The sequence below is a fragment of the Malaclemys terrapin genome, chromosome 18 (assembly GCF_027887155.1).
Source record: "Malaclemys terrapin pileata isolate rMalTer1 chromosome 18, rMalTer1.hap1, whole genome shotgun sequence".
Classification (NCBI taxonomy): Eukaryota; Metazoa; Chordata; order Testudines; family Emydidae; genus Malaclemys; species Malaclemys terrapin.
The window spans coordinates 17,874,187-17,894,553 of NC_071522.1; the positions used below are offsets into that span (position 1 = coordinate 17,874,187).

The following is a 20,367-nucleotide window of genomic DNA, read 5'->3' on the forward strand; positions in this document are numbered from 1 at the left end:
GGCGATGGCGGCCGAGGGGGAGCCGGCGGACGAGTGGCGGGCGGCGCTGCCGCACCATGCCGTGCTGTGCCGGCTGCGGGAGCAGAGCGCGGAGAGACCCAGCCCCCCCGGGCCGACCCGCAGCCTCATCTTCGGGCTGGACGCGGACCTGTTCCTGTGGGACGCGGAGCGCGGCGCCTTCTACACCCTCAGCCTGCGGGGCCTGAGCGGCGCGGAGCCCGGGGGGCTGGGCCGGTACCAGGTACCGGGGGGGGTGTCTGGGGGGCGCGGAGCCCGAGGGGCTGGGCCGGTACCAGGTACCGGGGGGGGGTGTCTGGGGGGCGCGGAGCCCGAGGGGCTGGGCCGGTACCAGGTACCGGGGGCGGGTCTGGGGGGCGCGGAGCCCGAGGGGCTGGGCCGGTACCAGGTACCGGGGGGGGTGTCTGGGGGGCGCGGAGCCCGAGGGGCTGGGCCGGTACCAGGTACCGGGGGGGGGTGTCTGGGGGGCGCGGAGCCCGAGGGGCTGGGCCGGTACCAGGTACCCGGGGGGGGTGTCTGGGGGGCGCGGAGCCCGAGGGGCTGGGCCGGTACCAGGTACCGGGGGGGGGGTCTCGGGGGCGCGGAGCCCGAGGGGCTGGGCCGGTACCAGGTACCGGGGGGGGTGTCTGGGGGGCGCGGAGCCCGGGGGGCTGGGCCGGTACCAGGTACCGGGGGGGGGTGTCTGGGGGGCGCGGAGCCCGAGGGGCTGGGCCGGTACCGGGGGGGGTGTCTGGGGGGCGCGGAGCCCGAGGGGCTGGGCCGGTACCGGGGGGGGTGTCTGGGGGGCGCGGAGCCCGAGGGGCTGGGCCGATACCAGGTACCGGGGGGGGTGTCTGAGGGGCGCGGAGCCCGGGGGGCTGGGCCGGTACCGGGGGGGGTGTCTGGGGGGCGCGGAGCCCGAGGGGCTGGGCCGGTACCAGGTACCGGGGGGGGTGTCTGAGGGGCGCGGAGCCCGGGGGGCTGGGCCGGTACCGGGGGGGGTGTCTGGGGGGCGCGGAGCCCGAGGGGCTGGGCCCATACCAGGTACCGGGGGGGGTGTCTGAGGGGCGCGGAGCCCGGGGGGCTGGGCCGGTACCAGGTACCGGGGGGGGTGTCTGGGGGGCGCGGAGCCCGGGGGGCTGGGCCGGTACCAGGTACCGGGGGGGGTGTCTGGGGGGCGCGGAGCCCGGGGGGCTGGGCCGGTACCAGGTACCGGGGGCGGGTCTGGGGGGCGCGGAGCCCGAGGGGCTGGGCCGGTACCAGGTACCGGGGGGGGGTGTCTGGGGGGCGCGGAGCCCGAGGGGCTGGGCCGGTACCAGGTACCGGGGGCGGGTCTGGGGGGCGCGGAGCCCGAGGGGCTGGGCCGGTACCAGGTACCGGGGGGGGGTGTCTGGGGGGCGCGGAGCCCGAGGGGCTGGGCCGGTACCAGGTACCCGGGGGGGGTGTCTGGGGGGCGCGGAGCCCGAGGGGCTGGGCCGGTACCAGGTACCGGGGCGGGTGTCTGAGCGGCGCGGAGCCCGGGGGGCTGGGCCGGTACCGGGGGGGGGTGTCTGGGGGGCGCGGAGCCCGAGGGGCTGGGCCGGTACCAGGTACCGGGGGGGGGGGTCTCGGGGGCGCGGAGCCCGAGGGGCTGGGCCGGTACCAGGTACCGGGGGGGGTGTCTGGGGGGCGCGGAGCCCGGGGGGCTGGGCCGGTACCAGGTACCGGGGGGGGGTGTCTGGGGGGCGCGGAGCCCGAGGGGCTGGGCCGGTACCGGGGGGGGTGTCTGGGGGGCGCGGAGCCCGAGGGGCTGGGCCGATACCAGGTACCGGGGGGGGTGTCTGAGGGGCGCGGAGCCCGGGGGGCTGGGCCGGTACCGGGGGGGGTGTCTGGGGGGCGCGGAGCCCGAGGGGCTGGGCCGGTACCAGGTACCGGGGGGGGTGTCTGAGGGGCGCGGAGCCCGGGGGGCTGGGCCGGTACCGGGGGGGGTGTCTGGGGGGCGCGGAGCCCGAGGGGCTGGGCCGATACCAGGTACCGGGGGGGGTGTCTGAGGGGCGCGGAGCCCGGGGGGCTGGGCCGGTACCGGGGGGCGGGGTCTCGGGGGCGCGGAGCCCGGGGGGCTGGGCCGGTACCAGGTACCGGGGGGGGGGGTGTCTGGGGGGCGCGGAGCCCGAGGGGCTGGGCCGGTACCGGGGGGCGGGGTCTCGGGGGCGCGGAGCCCGGGGGGCTGGGCCGGTACCAGGTACCGGGGGGGGGTGTCTGGGGGGCGCGGAGCCCGGGGGGCTGGGCCGGTACCAGGTACCGGGGGGGGGTGTCTGGGGGGCGCGGAGCCCGGGGGGCTGGGCCGGTACCAGGTACCGGGGTGGCCCTGCTTTGCCCCCGCTTTGCCCCCCGTCCCATCTGCTTACAAGTCAGTGAATGTTTCGAGAATACTTAATGTAATGTTAACTCCTGACTATGTAGTACTTTTTAATGACCTATTTATTAGTATTCGTGTTTCACTGTGACTTTTTAATTTTCAGACCCTGGTTTGCATAAATCCACCCCTTTTTGAGGTCTATGAAACCCTGTTAAGTCCCACACAGCATCATGTGGCGCTCATAGGCATTAAAGGGCTGATGGTACTGGAATTGCCTAAACGCTGGGGAAAGAACTCAGAATTTGAAGGTGGAAAACCAACAGTTAATTGTAGGTAGGTTATATTTCAGTCAGATGTTTAACCACATTCTGTTTTGACACTCTTCATGTGTGAGCCTCTGGTCTTTCCCAATCAAATAAAGTGGTGCAAAAAGATCTGACATATGTGCTGAGTGTAAGATACAGAGCAGAAAATATGAAAGAAGAGTTTCATAAATAAGGAGCAGAGTATTTTGAAGATTTCCAATTGAACTTGGTCTGAGAGGGGTACAGTACTTGTTCTGAGCCGAGTCAAAGGCTAGTTGGGATTATGGGGCTAAGAGCCTCCACAAATTCAATGAGCATTGTCACAGAGGACCTTCTAAGACACAATTTTCAAATTATCCAGTGTGCCCCACAGGCAAATTGGGATACCAGAGAAATGGTGTGATGAAAATAGGTTCTCATCCTCATTCCTAATGGACAAAATATTCACATTCATGAGAATCTAGGCAGTGGTCCAGTTAGTCTACTGCCCTGTCTCTGATACTGGCTAATAATAGATCCTTTAAGGAGAGGTGTAAGAAACCCGGTGCGGGGGGTAATTATGGGATAACCTGTCCCTCGGGAAAGTTTTTTGTGACTTGGGATTTGTATCACTCGGACTATCATACTATCCTCATCACTTTTGTTGGCAGTCTTGGAAGAGTCTAAGGATTGAATAGACAGGGAAACTTGACCTCCTTAATGCTGCTTCCTTTGGCTCAGGAACGTTAGCTTGCCCTGCTGCTTCACATGCTAATTACTTTGTGTGTAAATGGAGAACTTCAGCCTGAATAAGTGAAATAGGATGGCACCTTCTGCTTGTACCAAATTAGCAACGGGAAAACTGAGTGTGAAAGGGGGATCATAAGTCCTTCATGTATTTGTATTTAGAGTGTAAAAAACAGTTTCACTCAATGTGGGATGTTTTTACCCATGGCCACATGGATCCCAGAGACTGAGCCTAGCTCTACCATTGCTGCTTTGTGTTGCTTCAGGCTGCTGATCCTTCCCGTCTCTGTTTGGGTTAAACGTCATTGTTTCTGCCTGTATTTTGTGGCTGTGGTAACGACCACAATAATTTAGGATTTTTGAGTTGTTGCATATCCCTTCAAACACTTGTGGAAGTGATCATACAATGAAACTACTCTGTTCCTGATTTATAAATAGGTGTGATAGATATATGGGTCCAAACATCTGTTAGACTAGAACAACACTCTGACAAGTACATCCAATAAAATGATTTCAAGGGTTAGCGCACTTGTTCCGTCCACTCAGTAGTTATTTGAATGGATATGGATAGGGAGAGAACCCATTCTTCATGCTAACGCATATTTTACTCAGGGTTCAAACATCCATCTATGGTGCTGGTTATAAATGCTTATAAGGCTTTACTTCTAATCACAGATACATATGAAATGACTTATTTCTGACCATTACGAGAGACTTCAGATTCTATCAGAACTGCTGATAGAATTTAGTTTCCCATTAAAGGGACATTGCCATCTTGAAACCTAGTCAGTTTAAAACATGAGTCAAAAGGGGCTTTAAGATCCTACACCTGTATCCCTGAGCACCTGCCAACTTTTGTTTCTCCTTGTTTCCTATGTCTTGTAAATTTTTCACTCCCTGATCTTGTGAGGGGATGGGGAGGAAAAACCAGGTGAAACTGACTAGTGACACAGTCTAGTCAGACAGCGCTATCAAACATACAAAATAAACTGGAAAAAACATTCTCATCTTTGTTATAGTAATCTTAGATATTGTAACAGTAGTGGGTAAAAGAAATTTTCAGACAGAAGGGTCATGTGACTGTAACTTAAAGATTGCCCTTAAACTTTAAATACAGCCAAAAACCATTTTGAGACTTAAATCAGGCTATTCCCCCACAAGAGAAAAGCAGTCTGTTTTGATGGTGTGCCTTTTATAACAGTATTACAAATTTGTTATTGTAGCACCGTTCCTGTTGCAGAAAGGTTCTTCACTAGTTCGACATCCCTGACCCTAAAACATGTGGCCTGGTATCCTAGTGAGACATTAGAACCTCATGTAGTTCTGTTGACTTCAGATAACACTATAAGGTAAACCTATTTCTGTTTGCTCTTCTGAATGTTTTTTTTTTTTTCTAGTACAAGAACTAGTTGTTTACTGTCTTATGTGTAAGCATGCTTATTAGTGGAATTACAACCTAAAAATAGCATAGAAAGAAGTTCAGGATGGTAACTACTGATGTACTGACTCTACATAAGCAAGGGGGAGTCATGTATGAAGTTAATGACTTAATGAAAGTATTTATTGTTTGTTCTTCTAGGATTTACAGTCTGAAGGTGCCGCAGACACCTGTGAAGGTGATTGCTCTTTCAGATGCTGAGGAGGAGAGTTTAATGCTCAATAAAGGGTTTGTGCAGTTTTTAGATTTGAAATGCTCTCAACAGGATCAACTAGCTGATGTACCAAATGTGTTTTTGTAGAGATGGAAAAGTACCCGGAGAGAAGATGGCATAATGTGTTGTGATAAATTCGCCAGTGGGGAATCTTATTTCCTTCTTTTCCATAGCTTGTTTTCCCTAATCTTCCCAGCAAAGTAGCTGAACTTGTTTTTTCCCTGCCTCACCATTTTAGAGGGAGCAGGGGAGTAGCTGTCTGCAACAAAAGCAAAATATTTTAAAGTTAAGATTATGTCCTAAACAAAGGTTAAAAAGGGGCTTTTTGGAAGAGAATGTAAGAGGTGGAGCTTACCGCCCTATCTTGTCTCTGACCTAGCTGAAATGGAGACACCTGTTGCTCTCCAACAGCCAAGCCATGGCTTAATATATTGCACTGAAAATACTACTACCTTCTCACCTCTCTGAGTGCTATGTATTTGGGCTGGCTGGCAGTTCAGTTTCAGAAACTGAGTAAGAAATCAGTAGGTTCAGTGGAGGTGGGGGGAAAGATGCAGTGTTCTCTTGAAACAGCCCATCAGTCAGTGTCCCTGGAGACTTTAGCTCATTCATTTAATTGAAGAGAGGGCCAGTACCCGTCTTTTGCAGAAAATACTGTTGGCTAAAGGACCAATCCATAATAGTAAAATCTTAATTACATTTATCTAACGTAGCAGTAAATGCCACTTGAAATGCGGCCAGTAACTGTGTGCAGATAGTCATCACTAACCGTAATTTTTGGCTCTCTTCCTTCCCCAGGAGAGCGTACACAGCATCACTGGGAGAGACTGCAGTGGCATTTGATTTTGGGCCTCTGGTATCTGTTCCGAAGAACATAGCTGGGCAGCGAGGGAGAGAGGAAGTATTGGCATATCCACTATATATATTATATGAAAATGGGGAGACCTTTCTCACATATATTAGCCTCTTACAAAGGTAGGGACTTAAAGTACAGTGACCAATTTTGTTTAAAATGTGATTCATGTAACACTTCTATTTCATTTCTGTGCAGATTGATCTATATTTTATATCAAGATTTGTGCCAGATTCAGGAGCAGATGCTGTATTGAATTGCATCATTTTATATTGTAACCCAGGCTTATTCAGTGTTGGTCTTTGTGCCCCTCTAATGGTTGGACCACATAGAGCTTTCAGCCTCTAGTCTTTGAGCTAATAGACCTGGACCTTGAGCTCAGGCAGTAGAGGCTCATTGTTTTAGATCCAGAGGTCCTGGGTTCAGTCCCCACTGCTGATAACCCACTTGTGTGTCACAGTACTTAAGAGATACTCAGATCAAATTTGGATGGAAAACTAGGGTTTGGTTAAAAATCAGCTGTTCTAAAGGCACCCTATTGACTCTTGGGGTTTTTGGCTCCTAGTGTGTGACAAGCAGGAGCTCCCATAGCTCAGAGTGAGGCTGTGCTTCAAAGAACCAAACCCCTTTTGAGATCTAGTCCTTTTCATAGCCCAACCTGAGAGCAATACAATAAAAAAAACAAAACAATGAAAAATAAATTCTTAGGTATTGACATTTGTTCATAGAAAATTAACTTGAGTGTCTCTTTAAGTACGTTGTACAGCCCTTCGTAAAGGGGTGTGACACTGTTTATTGACTCCATTGTGTGATAAGTGTGTTAGTCTGAGACAATACAAGATTATTACTAAGATTCATTCCTTTGTGTGAGAGCACCATGCAGGGCATGTAGCCCAGGAACTTGAATTTTCATTAGGTTGGATTTCAGGTTGCCAGACTTGAGCAAGAAAAACTAGTAAACGTATGTGTTCCCCTAGCTGTTGTCCTTGGCTTTCATTCTTTCCCAGGGGATTACTGGAGACAATTTTGGAAACTTGGGTCTTAGTCTTCCAGTAAGCACTTCCTCGTTTCTTCTTTGCAGCACTGGAAAACTTGGCAAGCTGTTGGGCCCATTGCCCATGCACCCCACAGCCGAAGATAACTATGGCTATGATGCTTGTGCTGTTCTGTGCCTGCCCTGTGTTCCCAACATCTTGGTGATTGCCACCGAGTCAGGAATGCTTTATCACTGTGTGGTACTGGAGGGAGAAGAGGATGATGAGCAAACGGTAGGGTGGTGTTTCCTAGGAACTCTATCATATCACTTGTTCCTGTGGTGTTCTCTTCTTTGTGTCCCACATCCTCATTTCCTGAATGGAAACACTCAAAAGAAATGTTCGTGTTGGCCCCTTGCTAATCTGACCGACATTTAAGTTAAAATAGAATCATTAGGTATTATTTTAGCCGAAATGTTGGTCTGATTAGCAAGGGGCCAACATGAACGTTTATTCTGAATACTCAGTTTAAACTAAACCAAACTATAGCTTGATGCTTATTTATTTTCTCAGAAATGTGGCACATTTCTTTTAAAAAATATCTCCTTTAAAATTATTAACTCTGATGAGAAACTGACATCACTCGCTGCAGAGGCACTACAGGTGACACTAAAGAGAGAAGAGCATCATAAATTCACGGGGACTGGGCAGGGACCACCCTGCTTGATTTATGAAAAGAGCAGCTGCTCTGGAAAGCCTCTTCAGCACCTCCCTGCAGGCTGTAAGTAGTGACCGCTAGGGGCTGCCATTCAGGAAACAAGGAGGTGTTTTATTTAAATGCTGGAAAGACCCTTCCCATGCTAAGGAACATTTTCTTCTTGCTATTATAATGGTATTTTTGCTAGAACGATGTTTTACTGATGCATTCAAATACTTTTTACAGTCAGAAAAGTCTTGGGACCCAAGATCTGACCTCTTCCCTTCTCTCTATGTGTTTGAATGTGTTGAATTGGAACTTGCACTGAAACTGGCATCAGGAGAAGAGGAGGAGCCTTTGGAATCTGATTTCTCTTGCCCAATTAAACTGCACAGAGGTAAAGGTGAAATTAATCAATACTGTTGCTGTTTTAATTCACTTTATTTCAAAATGTAATATGTTAAGTAATGTAGACCTTATCGCTGTACTCAGAGCAGTGTTTTGAAAACAGTTCCTTGGAGTCTGTTGAAGCTACCTCATCTGTTAACAGGTTTCAGATAACATTTGTATTTTTTTTCTTTTATTGCTAATTTTAAAAAGGAAGTCTCACGAGAACACAATGATGCTGAAATTGGTTTTTAAATGAATCTAAGCGTTCAGTACCTGCTGTCTCTACACAGCACCAGGGGTAGGAGTTGCAGCTCTTTAGACTTAAAAAGAACATAAAGGCCATACTGGGTCAGACCAGTGACCCATCTAGCCTAGTATCCTGTTAGTAGCCAGTGTCAGATGCTTCAGAGGGAATGAACAGGACAATTTTGAGTGATCCATCCCCTGTTGTCCAGTCCCAGCTTCTGGCAGTTCGAGGTTTAGTGATACCTGCAGCATGGGATTGCGTCCCTGACCATCTTGGGTAATAACCACTGATGGGCCAAAGATATCTTTGCACTTGTTATTGTTCTGATGGCTACCATTATAAAGGATAGGGTGAAGATTCTAATGTTTCCTTCCTCTTCAGTGCAGGTTGTGCTGAGTGTGAGTTTAAAGCCTTCTGCTACTAAATGTATAACTACAGGGTGCACATGCATTTCTGCAGACTTGCTGGATGCGGGCTGCTGAAGTGTGTGGACAAACTGCAAGGCTTATGTTACGTAGCTGAGACCTTGGAAATTGGGTGGGCATAAAGTATAGCCAGGCTTTATTTGTTTAATAAAGTTAGGAGTAAACTGGCACATGTTGCACTAGGATTCCATATGTTGTTTATAAAGGGTTAAGAAATGATTGTTGTAAAGTCCAATAGGTGGCTTAAAATTACCTGTAACCTCTACTAAGCATATTTGTAACATGCTTATAACACCTATTATTTTATTAACCCTTTATGATCTGTTTATAAATGAAACTGTAATTACAAAAAAAAAAAAGCACCGATTCAGTTGGTTGGACTGAGTGCAGGAAAGGGACTGGGTAGCTCTTGCAGTGTAAATATTAATGCAAAATCGATGAAGGGCCAATCCGAGTAGAGTGCTGAACCTTCAGCACTCGCTGAATATAGACATACAGGAATGATTTTGTGTTGTTTTTTGTCCTAATAATATATACTGCTTAATTTTCAGATCCTAAATGTCCCTCTAGATATCACTGTATACATGAAGCTGGTGTGCACAGTGTTGGACTAACATGGATCCACAAACTTCACAAATTCCTTGGGTCAGGTGAGTAGTGAAATTGTCTTCTACATGAGGGAAAGTGTGTTCGTTTTTTAATTGTTTATCAGCGACTGGTATCTGAGAATGGTCGTGGTATTATCCAGAATGTGTAGACCTCCTCCCCCGTCCCCCATAAAGTGGTTTGTAATTTAAAGAATCTTGAACATAATGCATTTGAAACAGTCTCCTGTCTTTGTAGATGAAGAAGATAAGGACAGTTTACAAGAACTTGGAGCAGAACAGAAGTGCTTTGTGGAACACATTCTTTGTACAAAGCCATTGCCATGCAGGTAGGAACCGAATGTCCTCCATTTCCCTTGAGTGAAGAAATGTTCTGTTGTGTGTATTAGCTCTCAAGATTCCTTCTGAATAATGTATTGGCTGAGCTGACAAAATCCAAATAATTACAAATGATTAAACTCTGAGCACCAAGAGTTGGTATTTTAGGATTGAGTGTTTACCCCAAATGCATTCTAATAAAGAATTAAGCCTGAAATTCCCACTTTGGTAGTATCTGAATCCCACCCATCCAACCAACAAAAATTGAGAGATTATCACCAACATTAGCTGTCCTAGTGCAAGATTTAGGGGTTTAATGGAACACTAAAACACATACTGCTTTTAGACTCTCCCTCATAGTATATTTATGGAGTGTTAAAACTCAGACACAGCCAATAAAAATCACTAATTTCAAGCCAGCAAAGCATCCCTAATCTGGTGCAAGATATTACCTGCTGGGTAAAGAGCCAGTTATGCTCTATGATGTCATGTATTTGGATATGTCCACAAGCTGGTTTTATTTCATAGTCAGGGGAAGGTAATATCTTATATAATTTGCATGAGAAAATGGTGATTACTTACAAGATGGTTATCTGAGAGAGTGCTAGTATGCTTTAGCTGTAAAAGTATTTTGTGCACCTTATTTAAGAAAGATGTCCTAAATCAGTGAAACTTTGGCCTCCAAGTTGATTGATGTAGATGGATACAACTTTCTGGATATATTCTTACTGCACTGACAAAAGGTGTTTTGAATTATAATCGATTTATTTCCCCAGGCAGCCCGCTCCAATTAGAGGATTTTGGATAGTCTCTGACATCTTAGGGCCCACAATGATCTGCATCACCAGCACCTATGAATGTATCACAAGGCCTCTTCTGTATGTAGTTTTCTTACTTAATTGATTTAAAATTCGTGCTTTTCCCTTGTCTTTAGCTCTATTCAGTTAGTGCTTCAGTGTCTCAAGACTTGTTTTCTGTTCCGCCAGTTTAACTAGGACTTCTGCTCTTCTTTTTCATATTTATCATTTTTTATTTCTTTTCAAATAGAACAAATATACCAAAGCACAAGTGTTCTAATATACAAAGTAAGGAAGGAGGGTTAGGATAGAGGGAAAGGAGGGGAAGTAACATGTCTGCATTAATCATAGACCTCTAAAATCAGCCCAAATTGCTTTTAATTTTTCAGGCATTCCCCTTCTGTGGAATGCCAGTTGTGTGTTAGCTGTGAGGTCAGCCTTATCAGTGAACCAGGTATCAATGTTGGGGGGCGGGGGATCCACTTTTCCATTTTTTTTGCAGGATTAATTTTTTTAGTGACCAAAGCTGCACATTGGAACCAGGTAACCTTGTTACCAGGTAACCTGCAAGTGACTGCAGTGCTTGTAAAATAGACTTGAGCTTGACAGATTATTTCTTTTTAAATAACTCTTATGCTAAGAAAATGCCAGCTCATCCAGGAAACGGTCCAATCGACAAGTTTTATGGGGCATTTTGAGGAATAATGTAATAAACCCAGAACACCTTCAATGCTTAGGACACCATAGAATCAGTCTTTGTGTTGGCCCAAGAAGCATTAGCACAGGATTCTTGAAATACTGCTAGAATTCTTTTTTTATGGTACTTTCTGCCTGGTGATTTCAAAGTGCTTTACAAACATTAGGGCCAGCAACATTCTGGAACTAACTACATTTGAGGCAGTATACACAATTGTCAGACTGCGTTTAGGGGCTTAATCTTTCCACTGGGTTTGTGAAGTCTACAGGTTGTGTGTGCGTGAAGAAGAGAATAGAAGCCCTTAGAAAATCACTATCAAGGTGTGGGGATTTTGGTATTGTTTCTTTAAACATAAGGGAAAAATAAAATGGCTCAAGCTAAATAATTCTGAGAGAATGTTGGGGTTTTTTTGGCTTGGTAGTTTGTATCCAGATCTTGTTCAAATACCAAACTAATATTCTTCTTCAAAAAGAGCAGCTAGTTCCATGACTTTCTCATTTACATTTTTCTAAAGTGTTTTTCACTGGGATATCCAAGTACTGTATAGCAGTCAAAGATAATCCTGGCTGGGACTTGAATGGCAATCTGGCAGCTTGCTGTCTCTGGCCCTGTGTAGATACAAGTAGCATTTTAGGTTTTCGCTCTGCCATGTTTGACTTCAATTGGAATTGCCATAGAGTAGAAACAATTCCATGAATGTTCTTGTCAGTCCCTTTGGATCTAGTGCTCTGCTACTACGTGTTGCACAGGCCTTGGTTCATAGCAGTTCTGTTAATACCACCGGAGATGGAAGCTTTGCCCTGATGTGTCTCAAACTGATGTCATTTAAGGATTTTTAAATTCCATTGATATTTTAAAGAAAGCAAAGTTCTGTGTCATGAGGTATCACTTAGATGTGTGTTTTGTTTTGGCAGAACGACAGTCCATCCAGCATCCCCTCCACTCCTGTGTACGAGAGAGGACACTGAAATTACGGTCTCACCTCTTCGTATCCTAGCTAAATCACAGCATTCATTTGAGAAGCACATCCGAAGCATCCTGCAGCGCAGCTCTGCTAACCCATTGCTTTTGAAGTATGAGATTTTTCTATATGGGACTCGAAAGGAGGGAGGAGACGACGTTATAGAAGGAATGTGCACCCTAGAACCTTTTATCTGTGTCTTGGGACATTGCCATGGGGGGAGGGTTGGCATAGACTTAGTGTCTCCCACCCCAAACAGATTTCTGAGAGGACTTCCCTGGTTGGCAGAGAATTTATCTTTTAAAAAAACACTTGTTAGTGGGATTGCATGTACACAAATAGCTTGTTCTGTGTGTTTTAAGGTCTGCTGACAAAGATGCATCTCCTCCCCCAGAGGAATGTCTTCAGCTCCTAAGCAGAGCCACACAAGTGTTCAGGGAAGAATATATTCTGAAACAGGATCTGGCAAAAGAGGAGATCCAGCAAAGGTAACATGGTTTTATAAACATGTGGCATATTTAAGCTTGTCCTTTGTTTTTAATAACATCAGGATATGCCCAGATGAGAGATGCCACCACATGTAGACATGAAAAGTAATGTTGCAGTTCACTCTAGATCCCCATCAAATATAGTATTAAGGACCTAACAGGATGGTCAGACAGCTGGGCACCTGGAAGAGCACCTGGAAATAATCATAATGTAATGTAGAGAAATCTATCTCTGATCCTCAATCGTGTTGAGCTGAGACTAGTGATATTCCAGAAATGATAGATTCAAGTTACAGGACAGGAGAACCACACAAATGTCAGCATAATGCTTGTACTTTTACAGAAGATGATAGGTGCAAGGAAATATTGAAAGGAAGCATGGGGGGGGGGGGGGGGGGGCTGCTCTAAATACTTGAAACCTACTAGCCAAACATTTCCTTTTGGATGTAGTTGTACAGAATCAACCTGCCTCCATGCCTGGGGATCTACAGAGACCTTTACCATGGTAACAGCTTTGCCACAAGTACTAAAAATGAGAAATTACAATGAATAACTCTTCCCTGTCTCTGAACTCTCTTCCTCTTTGGAGACATCCTTTCTCTTCTGACCTACTTTCAACTCTCCAGGGTGTCCAAGTTTTGTTGGCTTTTTTGTTCTACATGTCTTTGGAGACTATTAATCATTACATTGCCTTGTGAATGGACTGGCCTCTGACTCAACTATCATTTTAGAGTGAAATTGCTGAGGGCACAGAAAAATAAACAACTGGAAGATCTTAAGTACTGTCAAGTGGAAAGGTGAGTTGGACCTGTTTAATTGGCTGTCAGTTTTTAGCTAAATCATGGAATGTTAATTGCTTTCATGTGTATAGGAATTAAATGGTTCAGAAAAGTCTTAACTAATTAGCTGCTTAGGTTTTCAGTGGGACTAACTACATTTAGACGACTGCACTGTTGTAGAGAACCCATAGAAGTTAGACTGGGTCACAGGTTTAACATCCAGCTTCACTAGCCCCTTTTCAAACAAGTACATTACATGTTTTTTTCCATAATTCTGAAGTAATTTTGAATGTTTCTCACTTGTATAAAGGAACAGTCTGCGGGAAATGGCTGAGCGCTTGGCTGAGAAGTATGAGGAAGCTAAAGAAAAACAAGAAGATATTATGAATAGGTGAGTACAGAGATTGACACCTGTTTCCTCATCAGTGCTGGATGCTACTGAGGTTCAGAACAGTGTATGGGGGGAGGGAGAAGAGTCAGTTTGACTTTTCCACAGTACCGTCAATGTAACCAGAAGATGCCAAATGTATTTAGATGTGTATTGTGGGTTTCAGGTCCAGTAATGAACCTTTTAATGTTACGGCCACACCTTTTACTCGTGAAGTTCAGCAATGTTAATGTTTCCAGTGGGCACAGAAGAAGCCTCCAGCCAGCAGAGAATAATTGACTTGTAGAAAGATTACATTCTTCTAACAGGAAGGAGAAACTGGACATTAAGTATCTAAGAAATGCTTTAGCTAATGGAAAACACAGGGGCACCTCAAAAGAATTCTTCACAGTAAGGGGGGCCAGCAGTTACAAATAGTAAACAGCCTAGTACATAAATGGTGGTGTACAGAAGTTTTAAAGTTACCTTTCACTCTTTTTTTGTGTATAAAGGATGAAGAAAGTGCTTCGCAGTTTTCACTCTCAGCTTCCAGTTCTGTCAGATAGCGAGAGAGACATGAAGAAAGAATTACAGACAGTACATGATCAACTGCAGCACTTAGGAAATGCTATCAAACAGGTGAGCATGGGGTGGCACTGAAACTTGAAGATATGGAGTGGAAAACATGGTAGGAAGGAAGCATGCAGGGACAGGATGAATCGTGTTTTCTGCAGTTATGGGCAAATTGACACACTTCATCTGCTGCTGCTCAATTCCTATTCTCTGTCATATGCAATGAAACAGTGAACTCTTGAATGTTTCATAAGGTTTCTAATGAGTCCATTATTCATGCTACTTCTAGGTGAAAATGAAAAAGGATTATCAGCAGAGAAAGATGGAAAAGGGGATCAGTCCACGAAAACCTACCATAACCCTCAGTGCCTACCAGAGCAAGTGCATCCAGACAGTTCTGAAAGAAGAGTAAGTTAACTTTTTTCCAAGCTGGGCTCTTTGTGCTTTGGGTTGATTTTGTGAGTGTATTCAACTCCCAGTCATTGAAAGATGTCTATCACAAGTTTAAACTCCAAACAGTGCCATTAGGGTACATACACTGATACTTAAGGGTTTATCTTCAAAGCTGGGAGCTACGTTATTACCAATAGCTGGTAACTTGTTATCTTATTCTGTAGCTAGCTGTAGAAACCTTGAAGATTTGACCAGAAGTAGCTAGCTGTAGAAACCTTGAAGATTTGACCAGAAGTAGATGGGTCTGAGCTTACTTTAGAGAGCACTACTTATCTAAAAAGACTGGAGCATGTGGGAAGAGGGTCTAAGAATTGTGCATGCCAGCCTGAGAGTTCAGTTGGTCAGCTGCTTCCCCCTTTCCCTGAAAACTTCTATCCTGCTGGGAGCCTTAGTTACACTAGGTCACTTTGTCAATACGGCAGTTTCAGGGTATGATTGCAGCTTGTGTAGACGTACCTGAAGAGCAAAATTGTGACAGCTTGGGCTCTACAAGCCTTCCTGGACCCTAGGAACTTACTCAGGTGGCTGCCTGCACCAAAGCCTATGCAGTTGCGGCTTCACTGTGCTGGCACCTGAAGTAGCTTTAATCGAGCTAGCTCAGGTTTGTCCGTAGGAGCTGCAGGCACAGTCTGAGTGCGGTGCAGAGAGACTCTAGTCTGTATATCTAAAGACTTGGTAATGGACAAATTCATGAATGTGAAGTCATCATTAAATAGTGAAACTTGCAAAGTCTTCATTGAACAAACTATATGAAAATTAAACCGCTGGAGTGAGAAGCAGTGGCTGGCTGACAGTGAAACCAACTCCTCAGAGCAGCACTGTGCAACAGGAATAGAGGTGACAAGTGAAGCCCAAAACATACTGAAGCTTCCCTACAGTGCTGTCTTGTGTTCCTATTGAAGTGAAGCAGGGAGGTACTTTCCATCAAGTTGCATTTTTATTGGAGCACTGCTGCTGTGGCATCTGAACATGCTATGGCAACTCTGGAAAACTTATTTCTTAAACTTCTCCCTAGGCAATTTCAGTATTTACTTGTAGTTAACACGGTGGAGCCCACACACCTAAGGTTTAGTGAGCTGGATTCTATTCCATCTTGTACAGCAACCCTACTGGAAAATTTTAGGGTTGTCACCATGGGTCTAAAACAGAGCCTATGAGGCCAAACAATGATGTATGAGATAGGTGGTATGGCTGGCCTCACAGTTAACCAACAGGTTTTATGAGATGCTAGCCAGCCAAATTGTTCAAGAATTACCTTCAGCATGAGCTTTTTAAAGCACTTTGTAAGCCTTACCTTTAATACCACCTCCCTCTTTCAGTGGAGAATGGTTTTTAGTTTCAGGAGCAGTGGCTTCCAACCAAGGCAAGACCTGTCACATCCACCCCCTCGGAATTACAGCATTGTACAATTCAATTCATGTCTACTTTCTTGCAGGGGAGAACACATAAGGGAAATGGTGACACAGATCAATGACATCAGAAGCCATGTGAACTTCTAACATGCCAATGACTAAGTCCCCACAATAGCAAGGCTGAAATGCTTTTGACATTGCAGCAAAGAATATTAAGGGGGAGAACAGACAACCCACATCTATTTATCAGTAACAACTGTTTGTGCTACACAATATGCTTTTTATTTCATATTTTGTAAAGACTCAGTATTGAATAAAACACTTTTGATAAGAAAAGATCCCTTTACAAGCTCAGTTTGTCTCCTTAAGGAGAAGGGAACTAAATGTTTTAAGCTTACAGTTATCCACTGTATAAAACTAAGTATTAAATCAGTCTAGAAAAAAAGGCAAGATTGAGGAAGGGGATTTTTACTTCAGCAAAGAAAACTCTAGGATCCATCCTCTACCGCCCCCTCTGGCAGAAAGGAGATTAGAAAAATCAGAAAAGCACACACACTTCAGCAGCTTTTGTTTAATTTGGACCACTTTCTTCATAAGGACACACCTTCAATACAGTTAACAAATGGTTACATTTGAATTCTGTAGACAGCAGAATTCTACATCCACAATTGCACAGGACACCAATGGCTTGGTTCACTGAAATGCAGTATTCACTTCCAAACACTCAGTTTGCCTTTATCAAAAGAATTTAGAGGCCAGTTGTATGTTTACTTTAGGATGATTTCAAGGGACTGAGTATGGATGCTTGACTTCTTCCCTGCTTCTGCTAAAAGTGACATGGTCAAGCTAAGTTTTAAGAAGTAGTACTGCACTGCTTGACAATGGCACATGCAGAAGTGCCAAAATAAAGCTGTTAAGGAAAGGAGGGATACTAGACATGCTGCAAAAAGAACATTCTAGTTAAAGATTAAGACTACACAAGTGTTGGGAATACTTCATGAAACTCATTGAATAGTCCAGTTTCTAAATTAGTTTTTTGCTGTATAGTAGGTAACATGTTACAGCTAGTGCATGTTAACTAGAACTGTAAAACTAACCACCCTCACATCAAATTGATCCCAGGAGCTTCTATGATAGCAGGAAGATTATCCCTCTACAGTCTTAGGGATACATGCCAAAATTAAGATGCTTTATTTCCACTTAAGGGACTTCAATCACCACATTTGGCAGACAGCTCTCCAGAGGGCACCTGAGTTTTGTGTGTGTGACTTTTCCTGAAGAAAAGTTAGTTCCTTTTGAAATCGTGCCTTACTTTCCTCACACCTTTGGGCTCTTCTGGCTAACTCAGCTCTAGGGCTTATGTTTGACAATCGAATTCTCTAAGCTTAGTTGTTGGCAATGCAGTCAACCACTTCATCTTCACCAATCTGCCTAGGGCCATATTTTCCACAAAAGCTAGAAGCCTTTTGTTTTTGGACTCTCTCGATCCTGCACATACGGTGAGAGGCAGGGTGTGCAGCAAGGGGCCCTGGGAGCTCAGATTAGCAGCTGAAGGGCTCATGCCCATACTACACTCTATCTTTAAACATCGGTACCTAATAGTTAAAAGCTGAATTGAATAAAAGATTAAGGTAGGGAAAGGGAACATGGAGTAGCAAAGTGAGACTGGAGAATATTACATCAATATTCATAGCTGTCTGAATATTAAAAAGGTTGGGAAACTTCTACAAAAAACTGAAGTGAGGTTGCTGCACTGAATCACTCAATACACTCGGTAAAAGCAAAAGATATAATCATTTAGTTCCCCTTCTCAACTACATTCCTTCCAGAGCCTGTGTACCCCTACTCTCATCCTAATTATACATGCAGCCATCTATCCAGGCTATAAAAATTTAGTACAACATGCATACACATGCACGTTTCCATTCTGTAATTTCTATATTAGTTACTAGCAAGTTTACAAATGCTCACTAACAGCTCACCCACTCACTTTTCCTGAAGACCGCAGCAAGACATCACAGCCAGCATCTGCAACCAAACACCACAGCTACGTGAAATGCAATACATGGAAGCCATACCAATGAAAACAATAAACTGAGCAGAGTTGAGGCTGACCTGTGGTGGTAGAAGGGAGGCTGAGAAGAGGAAGTGACTCAGTGCAGAAAAGATGTTGAATGATTATTTCCTTGCTTTCTTCCAGTTTGGGATATATAGCCTAGCAACCTCACCTCAAAGTTAATTATTTTTGGGCCAGGCTACTAGGTTGTTTCCTCAAATAGGTGCTACAACGAATTTAATGTTAGATTTATTCCAGTTCTCATAAAAGAGCCTTCTTCCTTAAAGCACTGCTACCGGGTTTAAGTACCAGCAGAACATTAGCAACATAAGGTGGGTGAGGTAATATCTTTTAGTGGAAACAAGCTCTCACCAACAAACAGACATTGGTTCAATGAAAGATTACCACCTCACCCACCTTGTCTATCTAATATCTTGGGATCCACACAACACCACCACTGTATTGTAGAATGTTAGCTACTTTCAGAGCTTAAGGGGATATATAGGCTGAAAACAGTTGCTTTTCCTGTGATTCCTGCTGCCAAACGGGACCAAATTTTCAAGTGTGTACATACAATATAGTGCATGTGCCCACTTAAGAATTGTGGATGCTCAATGTTAATATTCAGAAAGTATATTCCTACTAACCTTTCCATTAGGCTGAAATACTGATCAAATGACAACTTCCATTCCTCTCAAAGGCCAGAGCTAGTTCAGTTATCACAAGGGCCAGTTCAAATATTCAGAATTTGCAACACTTAGTATAGTACAGTGGCAGATAAGCCATCATCTGACAACCTGTATGGAATTCTAATCTTTTTTTAAAAAGTCGTGTTATAATACTGTTTTGTATGACAAGAAACCCAAACGTAGCACCTGTAGAATATCACAGTCTTGTTGCATAGTGTTACCTTAATGTCTAGTTAAGGGTCAGAGTAGGATTGGAGTTATTTCCTTTGTTTTAAGCAATATCTGGACACCATATTTGAGATGCATTGCACTTGAATGAAACCTGCAGCATAATGCTTTTGTGCTATGTGATGCAGGTTGCATGTACTATTAACCCAACCTATATTGGCATTGGTGTGAGACTTTGAATTTTTCCTTAATTCAGAATCATCTTCCTTTTTCAACTACAAATTATACTGGGTAAAAGCTAGTTGACACAGAATGACATTCACCCCAGCAGAGATGATGTGCAAATGCCCTATATGTTGCTTAAATGGTGCACAGAGTTTTGTTAACAGTCTTAACACAAATATGGGACTAGCAACACCTCAGTTCTAAAACTGAGAAAGTATCAGTTATGGTTCCATTTTTTTAAATTAAACCTGTGAAGAAGAGGTTCTAAATAGTGCATTTCTTTAACCCCAGAATTTTAATCTGAAGTCCATTCTTTACTGATCAATTCATTTTTTTGGATTAACTTGTATCAGCTCCTGAGATGCACAGCTCACTCATATCCATCACATTTCAACAGCATTCAGATTGTTCAACAAAAACTAAAAAGCACTGAGTTAGGAAATAAGATCAATATCCAGTGTCCTGCTAATAAATTCATATTTTAATATAAAATATTCATACAGCACACTACACCTCAGGCTGTCTGCTAGCTGAATACTGTTACTGACTATTCAAAACAGAAAAACTTCAATCACTTTGCTCTTCAATGTGTTTTGAGGGACGATATGATTTCCAGCAGCTACTTTGATTACAGTATTTAGGGGGAAGTGTTCCAGATATCTATATTAGGTTAAGAAGTTGGCCAAAAGGAAAAAATATTTTTCAGAAGGGTAAGGACTGTTTCCACTTACCGTGGAAAACAACACTGCACCCATTAGTGTTCCCATTAGAAAATGCTCTTCTACACTGCAAGGCTCCCTGGTGCGCTCTTCCTGCCCTGTGCAAAACCTTCTCCCCTCTAGAAACAAACTCAGTCATTGCTCCCCTCTGTCATCATCTGCTCTTTCAGTTAGAGTTAAATAATAATTAATGTTGCTATAAAGATGAGTTAAAAACCCCAAAGGCAGCCTTGGAGCCCTGCCCATCGGGGTGTCATGTTTCAGGAAGCTGATTAATGTCTGTCAGTTTTGTGTCGTTCAGGATTGCACGGATTCTCTCCAAGGAATCTGCCTGCCGGATCCGTTCCAACTGCACCTACAAAAAGCAATGAATACAATGAGCTGGTAAAATGTGTGTAATACTTCTCAAACCAGAAGATATGGTATTAGTGTGGATGCTATCTGTTCTGACATGCTACGTCAGCATATCCACACTGCGCACTTCTGCACATGAAACAGTGGGCCCGCTCTGTGGTC

At 44.9% G+C, this 20,367-nt stretch overlaps 2 protein-coding genes across 6 annotated transcripts in view; one reads left to right on the top strand and one right to left on the bottom strand.

The window, feature by feature from the left end:
• The first annotated feature begins 4 nt into the window (after nt 1–4).
• On the top strand, nt 5–19,801 carry NUP88 (nucleoporin 88). 3 transcript variants are annotated; one of them, XM_054008626.1, is made up of 17 exons: nt 5–241; nt 2,499–2,668; nt 4,590–4,715; nt 4,946–5,032; nt 5,817–5,993; nt 6,953–7,139; nt 7,789–7,939; nt 9,156–9,254; nt 9,448–9,538; nt 10,304–10,405; nt 11,936–12,094; nt 12,345–12,470; nt 13,202–13,267; nt 13,560–13,640; nt 14,129–14,255; nt 14,479–14,597; nt 16,078–19,801. In XM_054008626.1, the coding sequence occupies exons 1-17, from the start codon at nt 5–7 to the stop codon at nt 16,139–16,141; spliced, it is 2,169 nt and encodes a 722-aa protein (XP_053864601.1). In that variant the 3' UTR covers nt 16,142–19,801. The 3 variants fall into 3 exon arrangements, with proteins under 3 accessions (XP_053864601.1, XP_053864602.1, XP_053864603.1); XM_054008627.1 differs by lacking the exon at nt 5–241 and adding an exon at nt 1,878–1,904; XM_054008628.1 differs by lacking the exon at nt 5–241 and adding an exon at nt 2,318–2,330.
• The window catches only part of RABEP1 (rabaptin, RAB GTPase binding effector protein 1), a 75,434-nt gene continuing 71,617 nt past the window's right edge, over nt 16,551–20,367 (bottom strand). For all 3 annotated transcript variants that reach the window (XM_054008625.1, XM_054008624.1, XM_054008623.1), the window contains one exon: nt 16,551–20,206. In XM_054008625.1, the coding sequence (XP_053864600.1) occupies nt 20,105–20,206 (102 nt within the window). In that variant the 3' untranslated portion in view covers nt 16,551–20,104. The remainder of the gene's footprint in view (nt 20,207–20,367) is intronic.

Bases quoted from the DNA above. Each gene is read 5' to 3' on its own strand.
- NUP88 (XM_054008626.1), top strand. From the start codon at position 5: ATGGCGGCCGAGGGGGAGCCGGCGGACGAGTGGCGGGCGGCGCTGCCG. The intron at 9,539-10,303 runs GTAGGAACCGAA...TTATTTCCCCAG, and splicing joins ACAAAGCCATTGCCATGCAG to GCAGCCCGCTCCAATTAGAG. The intron at 10,406-11,935 runs GTATGTAGTTTT...TTGTTTTGGCAG, and splicing joins TGTATCACAAGGCCTCTTCT to AACGACAGTCCATCCAGCAT.